Source organism: Cinclus cinclus, chromosome 2, assembly GCF_963662255.1.
Source record: "Cinclus cinclus chromosome 2, bCinCin1.1, whole genome shotgun sequence".
In the NCBI taxonomy this organism is placed as follows: Eukaryota; Metazoa; Chordata; class Aves; order Passeriformes; family Cinclidae; genus Cinclus; species Cinclus cinclus.
Window position 1 is genome coordinate 49,640,279 of NC_085047.1, and position 21,737 is coordinate 49,662,015.

General features: G+C 40.2%; 1 protein-coding gene across 1 annotated transcript in view; it reads left to right on the plus strand.

The window, feature by feature from the left end:
* Positions 1 to 6,171: 6,171 nt before the first annotated feature.
* Positions 6,172 to 21,737, plus strand: part of MTUS2 (microtubule associated scaffold protein 2) — a 156,223-nt gene continuing 140,657 nt past the window's right edge. Inside the window, exons 1-2 of the mRNA XM_062514689.1 lie at positions 6,172 to 8,741; positions 13,180 to 13,420. Of these exons, the coding sequence (XP_062370673.1) occupies positions 6,450 to 8,741; positions 13,180 to 13,420 (2,533 nt within the window). The 5' untranslated portion in view covers positions 6,172 to 6,449. The remainder of the gene's footprint in view (positions 8,742 to 13,179; positions 13,421 to 21,737) is intronic.

The window sequence follows — 21,737 nt, forward strand, 5'->3', positions numbered from 1 at the left end:
AAATTATGAAGCTGTACAAAAATTTCTGCTCTTGCATTGCCATTGCCACTGCCATGGCAGGAAAAATTGTGGGTCTGTTCCCCAAGGAGACCATGAAAACTCAGGTTTCTTCAGCCAAGAGCATGTGGTTGTGGTTGTGGTTTTTTCCCATCCTCAGTAGGGCATGTGAGATAAAACACTCCAGTGCTGAAGAGGGGTGTTCAGGCAAAGGAGGAGCAGTGCTCCATCCACTCCCTTTGCTCCATCCACTGTGTTGCTGTCCTCCAGTTGCCATACACAGGCAATTTAGGACTCATGGAACATCTCTTTTACTTTGTTTTTTTTTTTTCCCTGTTTATTCAGAAAGGAACGTTGCACTTGCAACAACAATTGCAAGCCAATTACACATCATGATACTGCCAGCTGCTGCAGTGATTTCCAGGGCTGGGGTCTCATGCTGGCAGCTTGTTCTTCAGTCCTGTTGTTTTAGGTGCTGCCAACCTCCCCTCCTTTGGGAAGGTCAGGGGACAACCTTGCTTTAGCACCTTTACATTTGGCTGTGCTTTCTTCAGGAGCATTGCATGTGGTGGTGATCTCCAGCAAACTGGAAGTGGTGCTGCTTTCAAGGGGTCTCTCGGGTGTATTGTATAAGGAAATTGTATTACTGAAGGCTTGAACCAAAAATCTCTCTGGAAATACAGTGAAGAGAGCCAAAAAGAAATGGGTCTTCCTCAGTCTAGCGAAAGCAAGAACAGGAGTTCTCCACTGGACTTGTTATCACCCTGTTACTTAGGAAAATAAAAATACTAATTTGGGTAGGGGAAGTAAACTTTCTGTGTCACCTTATTTGCCATTTGAAAACCTTGGCAAGATGAAGTAAACTTGATCCTGAAATATTATTTGGAGCTGAAAATGAAAAGGTTTGATTTAGAAAATTTCAAAGCTAAATATGGCAAATGTTTAAAGTCTGTTTGGTTCATAGTAAGTTCTATAAAATTAATTTGATAGACCAGCATGAATTTTTAAATGATTTGGATAAAATGAAATTGGTTTTATTATTGAATAAAAATTAAAGTATGATGTATAAAGAAAAGATTGCCTTGGCCTATGAAGCCATAAGATGTTCTATCTTCAGTTTTTATCAATATACTTTTAAAGGTATAAAATATGCAAGCATGTAAACAATGAAATCATTAAAATTTATTGACTATAGAGACTTTAAATGCACTAAACAACTGAAATTCTGGAAATGCTACAGAGCCGCGCTCTACAAAAGCTTTTAATATCTTCAAATAATTTTGGTTTTACTTTTGAATAAGAACTGCCTTCCTGCCACTTTCCAGTGTGTAAAAATTTAACATTTGTTCTATCATCTCTTCTCTGCCTACGTTCTAGTTGCTTGTCAGGCAGAAAGTTGTCTCTCTGAAGTACTGTCCTCTTCATGACAGACAGCAACATTTCCACAGGATCTGCCAAAGATGAGATTATGCTGTTATTTCTTCAAACAGCTGTGTCTGCTTCATTATGAATAGAAGCTGTCGGGGACTGTATCCAAATCTTAGTTCTCACCCTTCCAAATCACATTAACAAAATTATCGCGTGCCTGGGTGAGCACTTTTCCACCACTTTTAATTAATTTCAGTTGTATATTACCCACTCCGAAAGGTTTATTTGCTTTCTTTTCTTTTTTTTTTCTTTTTTTCTTTTTTGATATCCTAATATCAGCTTTCAGCTTCTGTTACCATTAGAAATAGTTCTTCATGAGGATTTGGGCTTCCCAAGGAGATATTCCCTCCCACCTCCTTTCCATCCAGCACTGTGTTTGTTTCATGTGTGGGCTCAGCTCTTGGCAGTGTGCAGTGCTGCCAGTGGATGTGTTGGTATCTTGTCTCCCAGACAGGGCTTCAGCAAGGCTCTGCCTGGTTTGCCAGTTCTCCCCACTGGTATTTCTTGGGACAACTGTGCATATCAGGAGGCATCTGTTCATGCCAGTTTTCTGTAGTAAAAATTGTATCTGTAAAAATTTCATCTGTTTCCCACCTCATTCAAATATATCCCTCAGTTTCTTTCATCCCTCTCCCTGCATCACTGCACTGGGCAGACAACAGGAGTGTCTTTCTCGTGGGCCAGGATTTCTTCCTGAGGGTCTTTTTCTGTGGGAGTTTATCTGTGGGAGTTGTAATGCATCCAAGACTCTCACCTTTGGATGTGTGCTGCTTGTGCAGAGGGCACCAGAGCTGGAGTTTGTGCTCAGCCCTTGTCCAGGATGCTGCAGGAGTTTAAGAACTTGGAGCTCTTGATCAGGACAGCCTCTGAGGGAAATGGCTGGAGATTTATCACTTTGTGCTTTGAACCGAGTTGTGATCAAGCAGTCGTAGATGCCTTCTGTAAGGACAAACACCCCATCAGACCTTCTGATCCTCTCTGAGTCATTGCCAAGTGGGCTGGTGCACAGGTTCCCCCATGTATCATAGAATCATAGAGTGGCTTGGGTTTAATGGGGCCTTAAAGATTTTCTAATTCCACCCCCCCTGCCATGGGCAGGAGCACTTTCCACTCAATCGGGTTGTTCGAAGCCCTGTCCAACCTAGCCTTGCACACTTCCAAGGATGAAGCATCCACAACTTCTCTGGGCAGCCTATTCCAGGGCCTCATCACCTTCACAATAAAGAATTTCTTCCTAATATCTGATCTAAATCTCTCTTCTTTTAGTTTAAAACTATTTCTCCTTTTCCTAAGAATATCTGCTTGTGTAAGAAGTTATTCTCCCTCCTTTTTATAAGCTCCCTTTAAGTACTGAAAGGCTGCAGTGAAGCCTACATGGAACCCTCTCTTCTCCAGGTGAACAGCCTGCCTGTGTCATGCTATTTCTTGGGCAGAATGACCCACTAGACCATTGGGTTGAGAGTGTTTACCTTGCAGGAGTGGGCAGCTGATGGGGGATGCTGGCCCATGGCTGACCTTTCACAGGCTATTGGCTCTGCCCCAGAAATTACAAAACCATTGTTTTTTGTTATTTGGGTTTGTTTTGTTTTGTTTTGCTTTGTTTTATGGTAGTAGCAAGAGGCATCAGTTCAGTGGCAGATGGTAAATGAAGTGTTCAGGTGCTTCTCTTACACTTTGTGCTGGAAGAGAAATCAGCCTAAGCCACACGCAGTGTAACCAGAACAGCCTGATGTTTTTAGTGTATCTTGCTGAAAGTATTCTGGTTTTAGACTCTCAGTACTGGAATGGGTAAGCAGCTGTAACAGCCTGCATTAGGAAATGTTTATAGAGGAAGCAAAATTCTCAACATGTTTCAGGTTTTATTTCTTTATTTCCATTTTCATTTGTCCACGTATTTTGATAATTCCTTTGCATACCCCGTAATTATTGCTGTTCTATTTTTATGGCAAGTTGAAAACAGAATAAACAATGAATAGTGTGGAATTCTTCACCATTTTTCTTTTTTCCATTCCTATTGAGGATAACAATATTTCTACACTGCTTGTTTAACAAAAAATAAAAAGCACTGCTGTTACTATTCAAAAGCAGGTTGCTGCTTTCTTTTTCCAGCCAGTTTTATTTTATAAACTTCAGCTCTGCTGCATGTCCAGGGGCAAAAATCATCCAGCTCAGCTTCTCCTTCTTCCTGATGTCTCCAGAGGTTAGGGTGAGACCTGCTGGCCAAAGGTAACTTGGAGTGTAGTGAAGGAACTGCAATATCAGATGGGAAGAAACTCTTGTAGGCTTCTTTCCTAGATCATCATTAAATGAGCTCAGGTTTAAAATAGAGTCTCATAAGAGATAGACATCTTAGAAAGAACCTGATACTGCTGGAGTTAAACAGAAGTATTTAATTGTGTTTCTGGCTCCTTGAACTTTTCTTCTCCCTGTGGGATTCATAGCTAAACATAGTCTAGTGGATATAATTTTGTTCTACTGTCTAGCATGTTCACATCACTTTGTAAAGGGTTTTTTGTGTTTTTTTTTAAGTTGTTTCTCCCTTCCCCCCCAATACAGTTATTGCATCCTGCCAAGATGCTGTGACATGGAGAGCTATGACTTCATTTTCTACTCTCAGCGGTTCAGAGGGGATATTTTTACATTATACAGTATCAAGAAAACTTTATCCATATAAATCCTTACATACACCAAGTGCAGTCTTTAAGATTGCAGACATGTTTCTTGTCCAGAGCCCCTAGTGATATGCTGCTAAGTGATGTAGTGTTGTCTTTGTTGGGCTTGAGACTCCTCTTACTCCCTTCTCCTGTGCTGAGGAGGGCATCTGAAGAGTTAGGAGGTTCATATCCCTCTCAGAGCATTCCTGCACAGCAGGGAGTGACTTCAGATGTGGGTATGTCAGCCAACATCAGTCAAGAAAGGCGAGTAATCAAAAATAGGGGAAGAGCCAGCAGAGCCCAGACACAGCTGAGTCTTTTCATCCTGCTGACTCCAAAGAGCATAGTGAAGTTGAGCCTGGACAGTGCCATTGAAAATAAACTATCTTGCAGAAAATATAAGTGAAAGCTTCTTAAATAGCAGCTATTTACAGAAGAATGATCAAATCTAAGGTCCCAAATGTAACACAAGACCACATATCTTACTTCCAGATAGCCTATAACAATATGTAAATGTTGAACATGTTGATTGAACCAAGCTCTATGGTTTGTATTCCTTAACAGGAAAATATTTTTTTATTAATTTAGTAGGAGTGCTGTGTGTTCTATAGCAGAACAGAACCTTGTATTATTTACAATCAGAGAACCATTATTCTGTGTAGGTTTTCTAATGGTAGTCATAAAACATGTTACAAAGTTAAGCAGGCAATATTCTGAAAAAAAATAAAATATCTTTGGGTAATTGTGTGGATGTTAATTGTAAGAATGTAGTGGGTTCTTCAAGTCTTTGACATCCCTAATCTGAGGCTGAATGTCACAAGAATAGATGAAATTGAAATGCCAAGTGCAGAGATTCCATCATTGTCAGCTTTAAGGGGTTAGTCTCAACCACCAGAGTACTGAGGTTGAACAGTGCCCTGTGTTTGAGAGAGGCCAGGTCTTTCCAGACCTTCATGTTAATAAGTTTGTACTGGCAACATTAAGTCTAATTGCTTGATCTGGTCTCTGAAGCACACCAGCACAGCCTCTACACACGTGAAGATGCTTTCAGTGAATGCAGGGACCCAGACTGGTACCCAGATACTGTAGACAGAGCACTGGACTTATTCAGCACTTCTAATTAGTGCCCCTAGCTAGAAACCCAGCTCAGCTGGGAGTATCACAAGTGCTTTGAATTCCAGTTTCTGGGAACTGTAGAGCATATTCCAATTTCCAGTGTCCATGTTTCTTTATGATGAAGGGTATGAACACACAGGGTACAAGAAATATCTCAGAGAGTGAATTTAGGCATGGAATAGACAGAAATGTCACCTTCATCCTCTTGGATGTGATAGAGGACAAAATCTGGACTCCTGAAGTCACATGTGTGAGGGAGCCAAAAGGAGATGTGCTGTTTTGGGCTTGGTGTATAATCCTCTATATTTAAAAAGACATGCATTCATCTGTCTCATTAAAAATACATTTTCCCTTGCAGACCTCCAGCCATTGCTCTTGTTTTCTTGGAATCTATAGAGCTGGCTAAGAAATGTCCAAAGGGTTGGGTTGTCAGCACAAGAATGGCAGTGATTTCTACAAATCAAGGAGAGAAACCCACAAACAACTTCTATGGACATGGAATTTTATTATTTATAACTAATCTTTACCATGATGCTCTAAATGCGTCAGTAACTACTCTTGGTGTAATAATTGTTGAAGCTGTATGCAAATGTTTAGACCCTCAAGAGTGGATCCCACCCTCACCTGGCTATTTTTGCATATTCCCAGTTGTAAGCATATGTGTCTTAAAAACAGTAACAGTAAACCCTCCTCTAACCAGGACAGTTTTTGCTGTGTAACTTCCCAAGTCAGAGGTCTGTGCTACACTAAGAGCCTTTGCTGGGAGCAAAGCTGTGATTGAAACAGCATTTAAAGTGTTTGAAAACATTCTGTGCTGAGGTTATACCTGGGAGTGCTGTTGATTTTCACTTTGATTTAGTTAGCGTGATTCCTGACATCAGTGTAATGTTGTCTGTTTGGGTTCTTTGTTTTATTTGTGTTTGGATTTTTTTCCCCTTAGGTTGGCTGGATTAACTGGCTCTCATTCAGAGGGAACTTGGCAGATCTATTTTGCTTTTGTTGAACCTCTCTACAGCACATCATAAAGATTTCCTAGGTCCAGAAGCTGCAGAAGAGACAACTGAGCAGCAGAAAAATGTGACTCTGAGAAGAGACGTTAAGCCTTCTGATGATGAATTTTCTGCTGATGAATTCTAATTTAAATATATAACTGAAGCATGCATAAAAGTTAACCTGATAGGGGAAAACACCTTCTCATTTATTAGAACTGCCAAAAAAAAATTAAAAAAAAAGGCAGCCACCTGAAATTTCAAAATGAGTGCTCCACTAATTCCAAACAAGTCATGTTATTCCCAGCTTCAAGACAACTGCAGTGAAATAAGAAACGATAATGAAAGCATAGTGAATGTTGGGGATACCAATGCCAACCAAATTGTAGCAAAAGTTAGAACCACTGATGGGAATGTTAAAAAACATGATTTGACAGATGAGAGTGGGAATATATATTCTGGAGGAGCAGAGAAAATGACTCATCTGCCTGCAGAGCAGAATAAACTTCTGACCTTCAAAGACTCTCAAACCTGTCACGCCAGTGCACAGGAAAGTAAGCTGCCCTCCACCACAAGCAGGGAAATGGGGAAAGACTGCAGGACCAGTGAAGCTAAAGATATATCAAGGCATATCAGGATTAGCCGAGGACAAAGTCTGTCCAATTTGAAAAGTAGCACAAATGATGGCAACCTGGAGGTTGTCTCCAAAGGTGATATTGACTTCACCCAGAACTTTCCTAAGGGAAAAATGTCCAGGACTGTGGAGGTGGAGAGAATAAAAAGGCTTTCTTTGGGAAGACCGAGTAAATTTTCTCCTCAGCCTGAAACATTTGCAAAAGATGGCGTTGGCCGCGTGTCGTGTAAACGTCTGCTTTCTGCATCATTGGACTCCATCGACAGGTCTCACCACCTGGCAGGAAGTACAGAGAAATCCCAGAAAACATCCACGGATCATTTTCTTGGGATGGTGTTTCGTCCACTTGACAATACCTCAGAGGAAAATACTGTATTTTATTCCAAACCATCTACCTCAGGGAACAAGAAAACAAGTAAACCGGAAAATGTACCAAATGTTAGCATTGAAAGCACACTGCATACTTCTCATTCTCAACATTCAGCTGTTAAGCTCAATGAGATGGCTAGTAAATCAGAAGCACAATTAGGTCAGGGTGATAAAAGTAAAAAACTGGAGCTTAGGACTGCACCATCTCTACAATATAAAAATACGTGTCCACAAAAGATAGAGAGAATTATGCTGGTAGAGTTCCTGGGGTGTACAAGAGCTGAAAATACAGCAGCTCAGGAACAGAAAAGCTCTGGGTCTGACACATCAAAATTTCAAGTATCCCATTTCCAGGACACCTGTAATAGAGTAGAGGACCCATTGTCAAGCCAGGTAGTAACTCATCCTGATGATAAATTGCAAAATAATAACATCACCATCAGTGTGGAAGGGAGAGGAAGCAATGACAGTGACAGCAGGGCAACCAGCCAGGCTGGTGAGGAATATTTTACTGATGAGGAAATGGAAACAATATTTCCACTCACTTGCAGTAGTAAATCCAGCATCAAAGTGCCATCAAGAAAAAACAAAAATTTGCATGAAGTTGACACAGGTTGTGCTGAAATAGTTGGTGAACAGATATCTCCTTTGCATGATATTAATCCACCTGACAGCAAGCCCTTGAAAGTTAATGAGAATAAACTGATGCTAGTCAAAGAAAGCACTGAGGATGCTGTTGTGCCTGCTTCTGAACCCTCAGATCATCACAGAGCGCGCAGTGCAGAGACAGTGTCAAACCAACAACCTGACAGTCACAGCAGTGATGTGGAAACCTCAAATGTTTCAGTTTCAACTAAAGAAGCGGCTGCCCTACAGAAACATCCTCCAGAGGAAGCACCAGCGAGCTGTAACGTTCCAACAAAGGCTGATGTCTTTGTATGTGTCCCAGATCCTGTGAGCCCGGTGCCAACGCCAGATGTTAATGGTCAGCCCACGCTATCAAACAGTAATTTGAAGGAACTTTATGCACTTCATGATGACAAATTGTCACCCTCCTCAGTCCTACCTCCCATTGACAGCACACAGTTGTTAAACATATCCCCTAAAGTGCCTATCAAGACTGCTTGCAGCAGCACCATCCCAAAACCTATCCTGGTCCACCCCAAGGGCTCCCTCACGGATAAGGCTGGTGTGGACAGTGACTGCAGTGAAAAGCTGGAAGAAGGTGTTGAGATGAAACCTGCCATCCCCCGGCCCAAGCCTGTGAGACCTAAAATCATCACGTACATTAGGAGAAACCCTCGCTCAATGGAGCAGCTCGACCCGTTGTTCGCGCCGGCGGGGCTGCCCTTCGACGGCCCCGCGTGCAGCGTGCCCGTCTCTGCGGACCACAAGGCGCCCAACGGAGGGGAGGCAAAGCCTGCTGGCATCCTCTATGACAAATTTAAACCTGACCTCCAGAAGCCAAGACTCTTTAGTTCTGGACTAGTAGTGTCAGGAATTAGGCCCCCGGGTCATCACTTCGGTCCGATGAGCGAGAAGTTTCTGCAGGAGGTAAGTTTCTGCAGCTTAGACAGCTGCTTGTGTGGTAATCATTTGCTTATTAGCTGCTGCCAGAAGTTAGTTCTCGAACCTCAAATCCTAAAACAATGTGTGATCATTAGGAATAAACTTACCTAACTGTTTCTGGCACTGACGTTGTTGTGATATCTTAGCTGTTACTGGAAGTTGTCACTGTGTTCTTCCAGTATTTTCCAGAAAATTGCTCACCTGCCAGTATTATGAATGCAGATGTTTAGAAAGAAAAATACATGCTGAATTGAATAAATAATTGTTTATTTTGTTTTTGCTTGTTTTTGTTCTTCCCAAAGAATATCTTTGGGAAATTATTGTAATTTGCCCATACAGACTTTTCCTTCCTGATGGAAAAGTTGGCAGGTTTTTGTAGACAGAGCACTACAGGTCTAAACAAATTCCATTCTGTTTAGGGACTATCAAACTCTTTTTGTATTATACATAAAATACAAAAGAAGATTTACTTTTGACTGATTTTAATGCAGTTTCTTACACTGACTTGCACCTCAAAAGAGATTTCTTCTTTTCCCCGGAAAGCCATCCTGAGCAGCCAAAATGTGATGGAAATCCCTCTAGACACCTCTAGCTCCAGATATCTCACTGTGTTTCTGCCTTGCTAAATTGGGCAGGAGCCTTGGGTTTCCGAACTCACCACTGGGAGGTGAGCACAGTGGAGGAAGGATGAGCTTGCTTGGTAGATGGAGAAAGGACAGGGGAGAGCAAGCTCTGTCTGTCACATGCTCTTGCATCCACTGCTTGGGATCTGTGGTAGTTCAACGACCAAGCTTTTCATATAAACACTGAAGATAACACAAGTGATTTTATTGAAATGAGTCTTTAAAAAAAAGGATATGGTTTTGGGCTCTTGTGTCTTGTGGTGTTATTAAGGCTGTTTTACTCCCTACCTCATTCTAGATATGGTATAGATCCAAGGAACAGCACTGAAATAAAAAATTCAGTGACACTGTTGGCAGTCAAAACCTGGCAAATACCCAATTTAAGATACTGTGTGTGAGTTTAGATTGCCCCTTATGGCATATTAACCAGAAACCTACTGAAGTGAGCAAGGATTATAGTTATTTCTTATCACAGACACAGAAAGAACAGTGCTTGCTGTCCTTTTTTCCATTGTCCCTTATATTGTATGTGTGGGGAGTGAATTACTAAAGTCTTTGGGAGATTGTCTGTTTCAGCCATCATTAGGGTATCTTCACAATTACCTTGTAAGGTGAGGGGAAACTAACAATAACAAATAGGTTATTACTGTTTCATGCATGGCAGTGGAATGAAAGCCAAAATGACCCAAGCTGTGCATTGGCTGTTTAACTGTTTATATGGTGGCATGACCCTCTGAAGACCACAGGTGTCTGTGAGAGTTGGGATTCAGATAATCAGGCAGGATCAGCAGACACATCTGTGAAGAAAGGACAGATTTCTGAGCACTGCTGAGGACTGTTTTTAGCACGAGAAGGATTCAGGTTGTGGCTAGCCTGGTCTGCAGACCGAGAGTTTACCCGTACAGGTACAGTCTGTGTGCTGTCAGAGAGTGCTCACTGGCCACTTTATTCACTATTTTCTGGCTGCTGCCATGAGCCAGACCTGGTGAGGGTCTGTAAGGAGTTCTGCTGATCGCCAGCTCTCCTGCCTGCCTCACCAAGCCTGTGCCAGCCCCATTCAACCACCTTTGTGGATCTGTTCCCCAGCACAGATATCATTGTGCTCCAAATAGGATGGACTAAAGCCTGTTGAAACAAAAAGCCTGTTGAGGTAAAAAGGGGTTAGTTAGGGGGTTTGTTTTATATATAGTCAAACCAAAAATTTTCCCCCTTGATCCTGTTATTTGAAGCTGCCTGAACTGATGTTGCCAACTCTTTTCCCAAAGAGTTGCCTGAAGCGGGCACTTGACAAGCAAATTGTTCCTGGAGGCATTAATGTTTGATGATGTTATAAACAAAGTAACATGAAGGAAGGTGTTGGGCATCCATACCTGCTGGCCATGCTGCCAGCTCTGCTCAGGAATACCCAGCCTGTGGAAATTCCTGTATGCTCAAAGTATTTGTTGCAGACTTTTCTGGTTCATTTTAACAAATTCATTCACAGGTGTGTGGGTAATGAGCAGACAGCACCACAGAAGAAAACTCTGGGCTGACCTTCTTGGTGGACAGGCTACAACAAATCTTTTGCTTAAAAGTCCCTCATCCAAAAATCTTGTACAGGATGCTAACAAGGATCATATTATTCTGAAGAGCTTTAAAATGGCAATAATTTCATACAATTCTATTGAGACCAGTTGAATTTTACACTTCATGAATTCACAGTTAAATAGAAAGGAAGAAATAGTGTATCTTCATCACAAGTTTATATCCTCCAAAACTGGGATCTTCAAAAAATAGTATCTAATTCTTGAGAGATATTTGGGTAAATTCAGATGGACTTGATTATCTTAACGGTCTTTTCCAATCTAAATTATTCTATTCTAAGTCCTTCTGACTTCTCTCAGCTTGAGAAGAGATTTTATGCTTGTGATTGACTGGTTTTGTGTCCATGTTTGTTGCCTTTCTCTGTTACTCCTAGTGTACTGTCAGTAAAGAAAAAAAATGGGGTGAGAGAAGATTTTAATAAACTGACCCAGTTTATAAAAAATGCTTATTTTCTGTATTTAAAGATTTTTTCTTTTCCTTATACTGAAATACTTGGCATTGGTGTTTAACTTTCATTTGAATATGAAATGATAGTATGCATAGCACAATCTGATAGAAATAAATTTATCAGGGAGAGAGAAGATAACTGAGGCTTATCCAGAAAAACAATCTCATGTCTAGAAGCTGAAAGTAAGAAGCCAGACATCTGCAGTCCAAGCCTGTACAATCATTCATATTATACAGCAAAAAACTGCATCCTAACTTAAAATAGGTCATAGGAGTATAATAAAAAAGGAAAGAGAAAGCTCTAATGGCAGGAAATAGGACTGCAGAGGAAAAAATATAGGGCCAAACTATAAAGCTCAATGTTTGTTGCATCTGCCCTCCTAGTTCCTGTGGAAAGGCCTCAAATACTCTATATTTCATAGTTTAAGGCCAAGCTTGTCTCTTAGCATATTAAAGATTTGCTAAATTAGGATTAAAGCTCTTGAAGGAGCTAGGATCAAAGCTTTTATAGCCAATGTTGAAGTGCATATTCTAGTGCTTATAATTGCTAAATAGAAATTGATTTGGCATATTATATGCATCATAACTTACAGCAGAGTTAATTAATTGGCAGTTACATTTCTTCCTAGGTAGCCTGTGGCACTTTTTGATTAATTTTTAAACAAATTTAGTTCCGATTTCCTACTTCCTATGCTTTTTTTTTCCCCCCCATGGCCTAAATAGGATGACTAAAAAAATATTCATAGGTCCGTTCTACATTATGATGATACTGCATTTTGTAAGAAAATGGTGGAGATGTTGGACTCTACTCAGAAGAGTGAACAGTTCTTTGCAAATGTGAGAGATGAAAACTCTGCATTCTTGTCCTGAGTCATGAAGCAGCACAGATAGGTGGGAGTCAGAGCACAGCTTGAATGCACAGAGATGCAAGGGCTGAATCATGGAACCAGGTCATTCCTCGAGTGCAAGTTCAGTGCTATGAGCCAGCTATGAGCTGGAAATACTTCCAGCTTGGGACTTGTTCTGCTGCTCTTACAGTAAATGCCCATTAAAAGACTGAGAGATTTGTCGCTGATTTTAACAAATTTGACACTGATTTTAACAATTTTTTCTCCAATTCACATAGGCAGATGGGGTTTATAGCTCTGATTTGGAATATTCAACAGGCCTCTGAAAGCAAAAGTTAGAGAAGTGTGTTCACGTCCACAACCAGGTCTATTTCCAGGAACTAGAGGGGCACAGATAACAATGAACATTTGCAGTGAGAACATACTGGGGGTTCTATTTTTCTCACAGAAATTATTTGGCAGTACAATTTCTCTGATAAAATATACCTAAAACACCTCCAGCTTTATTTTTAGCTAAGTTAAAACCAACTTCTCCCAGAACTGGGCAAGAATATTCAAAACAACTTCTAATAAAAATTCCACTTACACACTCTCTCAGTGTATCTACCTCTGTAAATAATATAACCTTTTGTGACTTAACAGTACCCTCATTTTCACTAATTGAAGGTATTCTGTTTGTCCATCTTCTTTTGGGGAAGGCATCAATTCTTTATTTGGGTGTAGTTGCATATTGAGAGTGTAATATACATATTTTTGAAGAGAGATTCATATAGTAAGACCATAGCTTTTTGAAAGTTTATAGTGCTCTGAGGACCAGATTCACGAGGAGGAAAATTTAGCCTTTATAAGCAATTTGGAGCTGCATATTGTCTGGGTTTGTTGATTTATGGCATAATATCTGTGTTAATGATTTTTCTGCAGGTTGGGGAAAGGCCTGGGAAGGATGAATTTTGCCCTGCACCATACACTCACTATGAGGTGCCACCAAGCTTTTATCGATCTGCCATGATCCTGAAGCCACAGTTAGGACTGGGTGCAGTGTCCAGGTTGCCATCTGCCAAGAGCAGGATTCTCATTGCAAGTCAAAGATCCTCAGGGAGTTGTCTCCATCAGCAAGGAGAAATAACAAGTGCTCCCAGCCTCTACCATGCTGATGCTTCAGGTAAAGTATGAACTCTCTTTCCTTTCCCTTCACTGTAGTCACCAATAAGATACCTTTTTTTTTTTTTTTTTTGAGACAGAAAAATCACAAAACAAGCAATATTTTGACCTGATACTACAAATCTCCAGCAGCATTCTTTGAGGTGTGTCATTTTATCCTGCAGCAAGGCTGACAAGGGAGTCTGGGACTTGTGTAAAGGTTGTTTAGCAGATCATTGCCAAAGAAAGAGAATAGTTTTCAATAATAATTCTCATTTTTCACCTTTTACCTTTCTTCACCTTGTAAATGCCTGAAAAATCTTTAGTTTTGTTCTTGGGAAGATAATGGGACATTTTCCCCACTGTTCAGTCTGGATTTGACATTCTGCATCACATCATGCTCTGAAAACCTACACCATTTTCAAATGTGCCAGCACAGATCTTGATTCTCTGAAGGCCTTGTGTACACCTCTTTGGAGACAACACTTCTAATACATTTTTCTTCCTAGCTACTGCCCAGCTCAGTGTGATCCTGGGCAGAATTACAGGGGAGGGAAAAGCACAAGAAGAGCTGGAAGGAGAAATGTATAATGTCACAAGAAAGAGACAGTAATTACTTCTACAGGACACTCCATATTAGCATAGAAAAGTGTGGAGGTTTAAAAAACATACATTTCAACAGGAGCAAGTTCAGAGACAACTGAAAATCAGTCATTGCCAGAGTGAAGTGTAGCAGCTGTTTAACAGCCTAGAACACTGCAGAGATTTTTAAAAATAGTCATAAGGGCTGAAGTTAATTAATGACTTAAAGTGATTATAAAAACCTTCAATATGAGATCTTGGAGCTTCTGGATGCAGGACTGCTCCAATGCAGTACAGGTTGGCAGGATTTGGAGTTTATCAGAAAATCAAGGTTCTCTGTAATACAGTACCTCTTGCCAGTGTCCTTTAGTGTCTGACACTACATCTGGAGTTTACCTGTGCTGATGCCATTAGAAGAAGCTGACCAAACTCAGCTGTATGTGACTTCTGAGACACCCCAAGAATGCAGGCTGGGTTGTAAATACCAGTTCAGCCCTGTGACTTGAGTTCAGTCAGCACTGAACATGGGAATACAGGTGCAGAGAGTAATTGGATCATAATTTCCATTTAAATTAAGCTGCAAGAGGCTGTGAGTTCAGGATATAAGTAGGATAAGCCCTTGTGTTATAGGAACCAGTTTGGGAGAGGAATATGAGCGAAAATGCAAACGAGACCTATTATCAAATAAACTTTTTTTTTTTCCTGATCCTCAGAAATTAACACTGCCTTCATTTTTATTCATCCATGACCCATCCATTATCCACATTATCCTGTATCATTGATGCTAGCAGACATGACTTTTCCTTAGCCAATTTTAATCCATACAGGAGCTTGTCTTGCATGTATTAATTTACTGTCTTCCTGTATTATATGACATCCTAAAATCTAAACAAGATCAACTTATCAGTCCCATTTTTTGTCTGTAGTACGGCCTTTAAAAAAACCAGTACATGAGAAGTATATGTAAATAAAATGCACAAGCTGTTACTGTGAGTCTATTCCACTAAGGCTGTATTTCATAACAGTTTCATATTTCCCAAAAGGTTTTTTGTTATTTTTAAAATCTTTAAAAACTAATTATTTTTTAAATCACTGATTATTTTTTTGGATCTTGTCTACTTTGGAGGTCAAATTTAATTCATAGCTCTCCATAATTTCCTTTCTGTCATTTTACTTGTTTCTCTCTAGTCAATTGATACCTTGCTGTTTCAGAAAGGGTATTAAAGATGACTCCTGGTAGTTCAATAATCTGCCTGTCATCTCTTTCAGGACCCCAAAGTGTGTCTCATCTGGTCTTTGGGCTCTGATTATTTTCCTGGATTTTAAATTACACAAGACTTATTCTGGAGAGGTTGCTAATGTCTCCAGTTTTTCACTGTCCACCCCAGGACACATTGTTTTCTCTTCTGGCACTTCACCTTCCATTTTCCTTGCAAGATGAAGAATGTGTTTAATTTTTCTGCAATACTTTATTCTGATGGAAAGTACTTTTCATTGGTCTCCTTTGGTTCAGTACCTCATCTTCCTTATCTTTTATGTACTTCTGAAATCTTATGTTGGTTTCATTATATTCATTTAATTTCTGGTGTTTTATTTCCCAATTATCCATCCAAGATTTTCTTACAATCACCTTTTCCTTGACTAAAGCCTTTTTCCTTGTATGCCTCGAATGACTTGATCTTTCTCTCAACAACGTATAACTTCATAGGTCAGCTTACCAGACTTTTTGTCTTTAATACCTCCTTTTAAGAAGAATGAATTGCCCATGAAAGAGGCTGAGGTGACAGAAGATAGGACAAGACTGGTATAGGAGTGCAGAAGCATCAGAGAACTGATTGCTGTGCCTGTATCCAGAGCAGAGCACACATGCAGACCAGAGATGGGTGGCTGGTTGCCATGGAGGGGATGGACAGGACAGCAATCCCTGGCATGCCAGAGCTGTTGGGGTGTTAATTAAAGGGGCTCATAGTAGGGCCAGACACCTTTTAGCCATCTGTCTTAAGGCACCCAACACCATTTTCTTCCACTTTCCCTCAATTTGGCTGTTAGCTGTAGTATGTAGATGTATACTGCAAATGCAGTATATTTGATCTGCATCATTGGTTCTGCTGCACTGTTTGAAAAACAGGATTAAACACAGCTTTGATAGAGTCATATTTGCAAACGTGAGCAAATTACATGCATGAACATGTGGTCAGCATCTGGGATGCAGAGCCAGTAAGAATTGCTCATGGGTGTCATGGGGTGTGAGAGCTTGGGTGACTTGGGCAAAAGCAGCTAGGGACTAGGGGTATTTTTCTGTCAGGGATACCAGGCCTGCCCTTAAGATTGCTAATCAGCATCTCTTGCAGCTTGATCCTGAGCTTTTAATCCAGTTTCCAATCCTAGTGATTTGAGTCCTGCCCTGAGGTAATGGAAACAGAAGGATCTAGCCAGTTGCTATCCCGTGGCAAAGTGTGCGGTACCGCGGAGGATTTTAAACTGGGCTCTCTGTGGCACAGTATCGAGGACAGCAGCAGCATCTCATAATGAGGATTTTATTCCCCTTTGCCATGCCATTCATAATGCAGCAGTCTGGTTAAGCAGCACTGATAAGCTGAGTGGTTTGGCCCATGTATAATACTAATCCTCATAAAACTGACTCTGAAGTAATTGATAATTAAATCCCTGAACTGCTGTGATGGACTGCAAGTATTATAAGTGCATTATGGGTTTTGTTAGCTTTACATTATGCCAAATAGAAAGTAAAAAATGATGTTGAGTGCTCTCTCAAGCATGATCTCTAAGTGTGATGCCTAAAGTGTGGATGAATCAGTGATCCTTCTTCATCAGTAGGATATAGGGCATGTGGTGGCATTGGCTGCAAATGCCCTATTAAGCAGTTCCGCTCCTTTGGTGGTGCTTTGCCTCAGGTGGGTCAGACAAGCAGCCTGACTGTAAGAAAAAGTGTTCTGAAAAGTAGGTAAAATAGAAAGTCATTGAATTTTGACACACTTATAAGTGCCATAGAGTCTCCGAAAGCTTAATATTTGTTTATTTTATGTAAATAGACTCTGCTCTTTCTATGGGAAACTTATAATTCAAAACAAGCATTGAAGCATACTGTGTCTATAACACGTAAAATATTAATATGTTTTCCTTGGTAATAAAGACTTCTTGAAGCAAGTGTGTTAGGATTTGCATTAATTAGCTGATTATTTTGATGGAATTAATGTCTGATTTTGAAAAGTATAACAGAGATCTCATCGTTAAAACTTCACTTTAATCATGCTCATTAATTTAACTTAATTCTGCATTTTTCTGTAGTGTTTAGGGTATTTTTTCCTCCAAGAGTGAGTTAATGAAATGTTTCTTCCTTATCACCTCTCTGTGTATTAAACTTGTCAGTCCCGAGGGTCTAGCTGCTCCTCTCATTTCTAAGCAAGTCAACCTTCATTGAAGATAGAATTTACCCATAAATCAGGACAGCAATATTTCTCATTCCTTGGACAGACACATGCATTTATTTGTGTCTTTGCATATGTGTGATGTATTTAATCTCAAATGCCGCAATATGTCTACAGCTTTCTTCCAGCAGAAAAGCTTTATTTTCATGTTTATACTCAGGAATAAACAACCTAATAATGACCTATTAATTGAACATGTAAATTAGATTTGATGATAGAAAGGAGGTTGAAAATGTTGAAAGGCTGAAATGTTGCCTTACTGCTGCTCCAGCTCAGTCTGTACTTGCAGTCTGAGGTGCTTGGATTTGAACTGGTAAGCTTCTTAACTGTTTAAGGAAAGAGGGACAATAGTTGAGGGAGGAAAATGTTCTCTGTCCTCCATTAACCTGCAGAGTTTTCAGTTGACACTCTCTGTTTCCTTTGAGAGAGCAATTTACTATATTTCATTAAAAAAAAAAAAGTTTCCAAGGGATGCACTTCCTCATGATTTTTTTTTTTTAAGGACTTTGTCATCTTACTTGAGACATCACCATCTGCCACCTCTCTGCTCCAGTTACTTTGTCTTCAAGGAACTAAACCCCACCGTATTAGAAGGGTTGTCTATGACAGTTGTACTAAGCTGTCATCCATGAGAACAGTATGTGGAGCAGTCTGGGTGTAGGAGCAGGCAAATACTTCCTACCTTGCCTCCTTCCTGGTGAGAGCCAAACACTGTCTCTGGCTGGACATCCACAGCCCTTCTGAACACCCAGTGAGCAGCAGCTGGACAGATGAGATGCAGCTCCAGTGCAGAGAAGTGTTCTGGCTGCTCTGGGCTGCCAGTGGAAAATGCAATGAGTGAGACTCATACATGGATGGTTCCTGTGCTGCAAGCTTTTCACATTAGCTGCCAAGAGAACATGGACATTCGCAGCTTGAATAAATTGTGAGATGACAAGTTCTTGGGGTGTTCAGGATGTGCTAACCAACATTGCTTTGCCTGGGATCTGGGAAGGCACAGAACAGTTTTTTGGTGCTTTTAAATCTGAATCATGAGGAAATGAGCATTTACTACTGCATACATTACATTATATGACGGTGGACTGACCCATCAGAAATTAATCAATGTTCAGCAGTGACATCTGTTTGGCCTTTGGGATGGAACTGTCCCAGGCTTGACAGAATTTGGGTGAGAGACCATCAGGGCAGCTGGGCTCACTGCTGTTTAGGTGTGAATCCTTAAAGCCTGTTTTAATTAAGCCCCTTTCCTCAGTTCTTGTTCAGAGAGAAGTTGTTATGTCTATATAGGGAAACCACAAAGGTAATGGCAGCAGAACAGGTTTCTCACTTGTGTGATTTGTTTTTAGTCTGCAAAGATACCAGTGTTTGGTTTAACTCTGAGCTGGGTTAACTCAGCTTGTATTATCTCTGACTGATGCGGTGACATTGGAGGTAAGTTCTTTAGCTCAGATTTCCCAATACGAAATGAGAATAGTGATGTTCAGATCATTGGTAAGTGAGAGAAAATGACATGTAATGATTAAAGTTTTAACAGAAACACTTGTTTAAAAAAAAAAAAGGAAAAAGAAAGAAAGCAAGGAAAACCAAAAAACCCTATGACCAGATAACAAAGACTTGCCAAGGATCCCTGAATAATGGAATTTTAAACTCTTGAACTGCTAATCTTTTTCATAAGAATATATCTGTATAACTCATTTCTTTATTTTTTCATTCATTTCAGCTAAAACCGTTTTCAAATTTCACAGAGAAGTTACATGAAAATTGCTTTTTATCCATGCACAAAGATGCAATCTTGTGTAGTGGGGATGCATAAGATGTGAAGTTCAGACTTTTATTAAGTCTCCCCAGGCACATCTAGTTTGTGTCAATCAGTCCCTAACTCAAAATGTTTTTATCTTTCCGGATGGGAACAGCTTGAAGTGTCATAGAAAATCACTTGCATGCATCCTGACAACAATACTTAATTCTATAATTACCTTCAGGCAGTGAGACAACTAGAAAGATTTTTGCACTTATTTTGGCAGATTTCTATTAAAATAAAAGCTGTTCATTAAAACTATGTTTGTTTTGATCTCCCAGAACTTGTTTGCAGGAGTACTTATATACTTTTAAGGAACAGAAATAAAGCAAAAAACATGCATGAGAAAACCTGATGAACTTTAGAACAGAAAATACATACAATAGGCTGATGTCTCATGCATTTTAATGAGAAAGAATACACAAAATTACTTAGCTTTAAGGATTTGAATGCATCCCTAATGAGGATAATATCCTGCCCTCAGGTCCTCATGGTACATAAGAACTGAATTACAAAGAAGAGAGGTGAAAAATAATTTAAGGATGATGATGAGTTCAAGATACAAAGTATTCTTAGTTCAGGGGGATTTGGAATTGAAGTCATAAACTAGGGACACAAAAAATATGAGGAAAAAAAAACACTGAATCCTCTGCCCAAGTCTGGAAGAATGACTTTGAATTAAAGGTAAAGATGGCTGGGCAGTTTGTTGCCAAAGCCCCTCTGGTTTTAAGGAAATTCTTCATCAGTGACACTCATGGTGCTTGGTCACAGAATGCAGAGAGAAGACTCAGCCTGGGGACTTGATGTAGGTATTCCTGTGGTTGAGCAGGGGACCTGGGAGTCTCAGGTGAGCCACACTGCCCTAGGCCAAGCAAGCACGTTTGAAATACATTTTGAATAAAGCCATTTCTAACTTTATCTCACTGCCCCAGTGGAATTTCCCCTATTTTGTTGCAGGAAGTTTGTGGTATTTATAGTTTGTTGCTGTAAAATGGAAGTTTCTCTCCTTCCATCTCAACTTTCAAAGATGCTTAAAAGAAATCTTATCTTATGTAGTCCAGGTGCATTTTTTGGAAACCCGTAAAACCCACAAGAGATGTTCCCATACCTTATCCCTGCTGCCACTGAGCTGGGCAGGCTCCTTGCACCTGCAGCTCCTTACCACGAGTACTTGTCTTGGCTTCAGATCTGGAGGGTGCCTGGGTTCGGTCCTGTCACTGCTGCAGCACATGGAAGATTTTGCAGTGGGTAGGGAAGAGGTCTTGGCTTTGGAGAAAGTCTGGGTGCTTTGCAGCTAGCCATAAATCAGCTGTAGTAGACCACTGTCAAAGCAGCACTGCACAAACCTGGCAGTAAACTGATGGTGACCATCACTGCCTCTCTCTTCTCTGTGCAAATGTGCCTGCTCTGCCTTTCACCAGCACCTGGAACCCATGGCTACCTCTGAGCCCCTCTTCACAATATCCAAATGACGCCACATTCAGGATCACAGTCCAAAATTGCCTCTGCTGGTGCCAGAGAAATGAATGGGGATTTTAGCAGTCTTTTATTACTTGCTACACATGTCTGTTATTTTCATTTGGGTTACTCTGCACAGCATATACTTCTCTGGGCTGGCAAAGGTGCTGCAGACATCCATCTCCTTGAGTCTTAATAAAGGACTCAACCTGGGAAAAGTGGGTACAATAATGCATTTTTAAGAGCCTAGAGTATATAAATTGTTTTATTCATTGAGCAAGGAGAGGTTTTTTTACACCTTTAGAGGAATGTGTTTTATAGGAGAACAAAACGCTTTCTAGCTTGGTGTTACACCTATTTCTGTTTCAAAAGGAAAGGCTTAGTTCTGTTAAACAGAGCTTAGTATTAGTATTGTGATGAGGTACACAAATATCTTTCAAAATCCCTGTAACATTTTTCTGCTCAAAGGAGTTAGTCTTGTTTTCTCTAAAGTCTTCTCAAAGTGAAATGCTTCATTAAATTTAATAAGGCTGTGACCTACATAGTTTACAAAAGAATTAAATGCTGTAATAATATGACCATATTCTTACTGTGTGGTTAATTTGTATTTTTCTTTATATTATGAAGGTTCATTTCTTCCTTTGAAGTTTGTGTTGGGCTAGTGTACAAATAGTGTTCACTGAATAAGAATGGAAAAAAGGTGACATTGTGGCCTTTTCTGGCAGAATATATTGATAGCTTTTAATGTTGCCTTGTCTCCTATCCCACTGGTCCTGATTAAACACTCTAGGTTTTGGAGATTATTGTTCTTTTTTTTCTTTTAAAAGATGTATTTTTGCTGCACAGGACTCCACAAGGAACAGGAATCTGGTATTCTCAAATCTAGGAAAAAAATCTCTGTCCAAATTTATGTATCCTTGAGGTCAGGAGTCACTTGGTATCCAGACTTTCCAAGCAAAAAGCAAACTCTAATCTTTGGTCCTTGACCTTGAAGGCCAGACTGCCATGATCGTGGACCTTTGGCCTGTGAAGGAAAAGAGGAACATTTGTGAACC